Here is a 4528-nt window from a genome sequence, read left to right on the forward strand (position 1 = left end):
CTACTACTGATGAGGTGGTCTACTAGAAATATTCTACGGTTGTAGACTCCATGATATCTGCTCCTGCTTCATCCACATAATCATCATCGCTACTATCTTGTTCCGAGTCGGTGGCGTCAATGATGATGTAGTCTTCCGGGCTAATCTCTTTGGGTTCTTCGTCTTCATCTACTGGAGTCGGGCCTCCCATAAATATTCCAATCTTCTTGATTAGATCGTCATTCTTCTCCACCAATACTTCAATTTCTTCTTCATAACCTTCGCGTGTAGCCTTGAGTTCTTCCTCCAGTTCATTGATTCTAGTCTTAGCCTTCTTCAGATCTATCATGTCGGTGCACATCTGATTCTCCTGTCGTCGAATGTGCTGATTTAACTCCTGGATAAAAGCTGCAATTGATCTATCTTTCTTGGTGCTGATCATCTCCCAGTGTTCATCTCGGCGCCCGCAAATTTGGTAGATAGTATCCTTAAGATCCTTGCGGTAGACTTCTCCAATGCGTCCCATGGCGATGTGAGCTGCCATACTCTTTCCTAGACTCCAAGTTGGTGCATCAAAAGAAAACTCTATGGGCTCAGTGACTGGCATGAACGTCCTTCCTGGAACTTGAACTTGAATCATCCAGTGCTCTTCTTCAGGTAAAGTGGCGTTGTAGGTTCCCGTGAAGCTTGGTACTCCTATGTTCAGGTATCTAGTGACTTCCTTCAAGTGGCGTCCAAAGGGTGTATCTTCATCTGGTTGTGTGAACTTGTTCCTTGCATCCGCCATCCTAAAGAGTAGAAAATATGAGAAGTCAGAAGAGAAGAGAGTGAGTAGTGATCTAGGTCTTTAGCTTAGTGGTCGTGTCCTACAGTCAGTGTGTGCTCTGATACCATCTCTGTAGCGACCAGACCTCAAACAGTCTGATCTCTGTGCTCCGGTGTCATCCCTGGATCAGTAATGCTGACAAAACACAGTACTCGGAGGATTTATAGCAGAGTAGCAATCACACACTTATTACATCGAGTGTCTCAAAAGAGAATTGAAAACAATAAATATGGCTTAAGGCCATCTAATAACGATAACAGCGGAAGGCTTGGAAGATAAGTGAGTCCATCAACTCCAACGGCATCACTGAGTATAGAACCACGACCTAAACTCCTCAATCGTCGTCTGAAAAGTCTGCAACATTAACGTTGCAGCCCGAAACGGGTCAGCACATGGAATATGCTGGCAAGGTAACACATAGAGAATAATGGAAATGGAGCAACTATACTATATGCATATTCCTCTATCCTCGTGCTTCAACTTTGACCGTAAATTTAACTACCAAGACCGATTGCGGCGGGAGCAAAAGTTATATCAGTGAATTCGTATTCGAAAGAAGTTTTCAATTATACAATTTTTTTCTTCCACCACAGTCGGTCTCGTTGGTTAAATTTATGGTCAAAGTTAGACCTCGTGAAGCGCGGGCACACTATATTTTAGAATGGAGGAAGTATAAAATGTTCACCGCTGAAAAAGATTTGTCACATATTTACGAAATGGACACCGACTAGTTATTTATGCTTGATTTGCAGAAGAACAGTTTGCAATGACAATAATATATACCCTAGTAGTTGCAATTTCATTTGTCAAATTGCATTAAACTTTAAGCCTTTACCAATTGTTACCCGCTAAGTTCTACCACTATTACCAATAAGAATTCTTTATTGTGTCCACCTATTCATTAAATTTACAAAGTGATGGTATATTGTTTTATAGATAGATATTGAAAATCAGGATTAGATGAAAAGAAGATATGATAGAAACTACTGCTTCTAGTTTACTAGCCATCGGTTTAGCAGTTCTATATTCAATTATTTCCTAGCAATGTTCGTTAAAGACATGGCGTTAAATGGTTATTGTTTTAGGGGGTTCTCTGACTTTAAATTTCTTCTATCCACTTTCTGAATTTAATATTCATTAATGAATGATTTTCTTTCTCCTGTTCACTTTAATAAAAACTAAAATTAATGTTCTTTCATTGACATATATATTTTTTTGTTAGATGTATTATGTTTGATGAATACGCTCTGACCATAGTTAAGAGAGGTACAAGTGATAAAAAATACCAGAAATGACACTTGACTCAAGTAGTATGTCTATAAGTTCACAAGCATGATAGAGATTAAACACTTCTTTTTTCTGAAATCATAAATAATAGTGTAGAAATTTAAAGGCTAGAAGGGGTAAAAACACACAAATAAGCGTCTGACTCGTGGGCCCGCGAGAACCCTATATGGGAATTTGGCCCAACTAAGCGACGGCCACGGACCATTCTCCCCACGGCTTCACTTGCCAGCCGCCACTCCCCCAAATCCCCAGCTTTCCCTCGTCGTCGACCATGGCCGGGGGGACACAGTTCGCCACCATGGACGTGGAGACGACCGCCGACCTTCGGAGCATGGGGTTCGACCCCTACGTGATGGACCGCGCCGCGCATCGGATGCTGATGTACATCCACACCTCGCTCGTCCCTGACCTGCCCGTCAGCGAAATCGGGCGGCTCACCGCCCTCCCGGCCTCCGACGGCGTCGACCGCATCAGCCTCCTCCCCGACGTGCTCCTGCGCGACATCATCTGCCGCCTCCCCGTCACAGACGCCGCGCGCACCACCGTGCTCGCCTCGGGCTGGCACCGCCTCTGGCTCTCCGCGGAGCCTATCCTGGTCGATGCCTACCTCCGGCCGGATGACCGCCGCAGGCCACCCACGCCGGCAGACTCGCCGGCCATCACCGCCACCATCGCCCGCATCCTCAAGGCACACCCGGGGCCCTTTCGCTGCGTCCACCTCACCTGCAGCCACATGAGCGCGCACCAGGCCCAGCTCCGAAAACATAAAATAGAACACCTGCACCAGGCCCAGCTCCGAAAACATAAAATAGAACACCTGCACCAGGCCCTCCTTATCTAGCCATCCATTCCGCGCATCGTGATCGTGCAAATACATTTCTCTTTTTTGTTTCTCTCGCTTAAAACATGTTTTGAAGTACAAACCTTTGTAGCGTAGCCAAGTTTTCTATCCAGAATTTAGGATAAATCTTTCAGATTTTTTTGTCAAATATAAATATACAAATTACGATTTTCTAGATTAAAAAATTATATTTTGTATATTTATGTTTGACAAAAAATTCTGAAAGATTTACCCTAGATTCTAGATAGAAAGCTTTGCCACACTGCAAAGGTTTGAAATTCAAGACATGTTTTATGTGAGAGAAACAAAAAAGAGAAAATTTCATATGAAAAGTTAGTTATGTTGCACAGATCTTATAACAATATTGAACAGTCAAGATAGCAGGGCCAAAGTGCAGATGTTCTAAAAATCCACACTCGGCCCAGCTCGCGTGCTGGCTTCAGCTCCTCGCCGCCAAGGGCGTCTAGGAGCTCGTCCTCGTCAACCGCCCGTGGCCATTCGACGTGCCGCTTCCGGCCACGCTCTTCGCCATCTCCACCCTCACGCGCCTCTACGTCGGCGTCTGGAAGTTCCCGGACATGGCCGGGTTACCGCGCAGCACCTCCTTCCCACACCTCCGCAAGCTCGGCATCTGCGGCGTCTACATGGAGCAGGGGGACGTCGGCGCCCTCGTCGGCATGAGCCCCGTCCTGGAGATCCTGAGCATCCAGGGAATCATGTAGGGGCTGCGTCTCCGCCTCGTCGGCCAGAGCCTGCGGTGCGTGCAGAGCATCACGGTGCTGAAGGCTCCACAGCTGGAGCGCCTCATCCTGCAGCTACCTGGCAAGACGATTCGTGGCCTGATCAGGATTCTTGATGCCCCCAAGCTGCATGTTTCCGGGCTCCCACAAAATCATGTCCTTGAGAATCCGAGACATTATCATCATGCACAACTAGGGAAAACCTTATACACAGAATTTTAGCAGTAGCGCGTGTCAAAGAAGCACGCTGGTGCTAAGTAGCAGTAGCGCACCTGTGTAAACCGCGCTGTAGATAAAGTTTTAGCAGTAGCGCGTCTTGTTCTAAACACGTTACTACTAAAATTCCCACGGCTTAGCCGAAAGGCTATACATAGTAGTAGCGACCTATATCGAACCGCGCTACCGCTACTTTCTTTGTAGCAGCGCGTTTTAATCTAAACTCGCTACTGCTAAAGGATATAAAATTAAATGGAAAGCACATAGAAAGGTAATTGAAAATGAAAGAAATAGAATAAGGTGAAAGGAAAAAAATAAAATGTGAAGAAAACTAAATGAAAAAGGGGAAAAAAAGAAAGGAGTAGCAGTAGCGTGTATCCCAGAACGCGATGTAGCTAACGTAGCAGTAGCGCGCTTTCTGAAATGCGCTACTGCTACTTCTGACTTAACCGCGGGGTTCGTCCTTCCCCACGGCCACTTCCCCCAAATCCAGCTCTCCACTCTCGCCGCCGCTGTCGCCCGTCGGCCGCCTCGCGATCTCCGCACACCCTCTACGCCGCCCCGACCCCAGATTCAACGCCGCCCCCGCCCCCGACCTCAACGCCGCCCCGGACGCCGCCCCCGACCCCGACCTCGACG

At 46.8% G+C, this 4528-nt stretch overlaps 1 protein-coding gene across 1 annotated transcript; it reads left to right on the plus strand.

Annotated features, from left to right (window-relative positions):
* Positions 1 to 2363: 2363 nt before the first annotated feature.
* LOC147983337 (F-box/LRR-repeat protein At5g02910-like) lies at positions 2364 to 3655 on the plus strand. Its single transcript, XM_087540694.1, has 2 exons — positions 2364 to 2840; positions 3401 to 3655. Exons 1-2 carry the CDS (start codon positions 2364 to 2366, stop codon positions 3653 to 3655), a joined length of 732 nt encoding a protein of 243 aa, XP_087396820.1.
* The last annotated feature ends 873 nt before the right edge of the window (positions 3656 to 4528 follow it).

The sequence above is a fragment of the Triticum urartu genome, chromosome 2A, assembly GCF_056163025.1.
Source record: "Triticum urartu cultivar PI428250 chromosome 2A, HENAU_Tu73, whole genome shotgun sequence".
Lineage (NCBI taxonomy): Eukaryota > Viridiplantae > Streptophyta > Magnoliopsida > Poales > Poaceae > Triticum > Triticum urartu.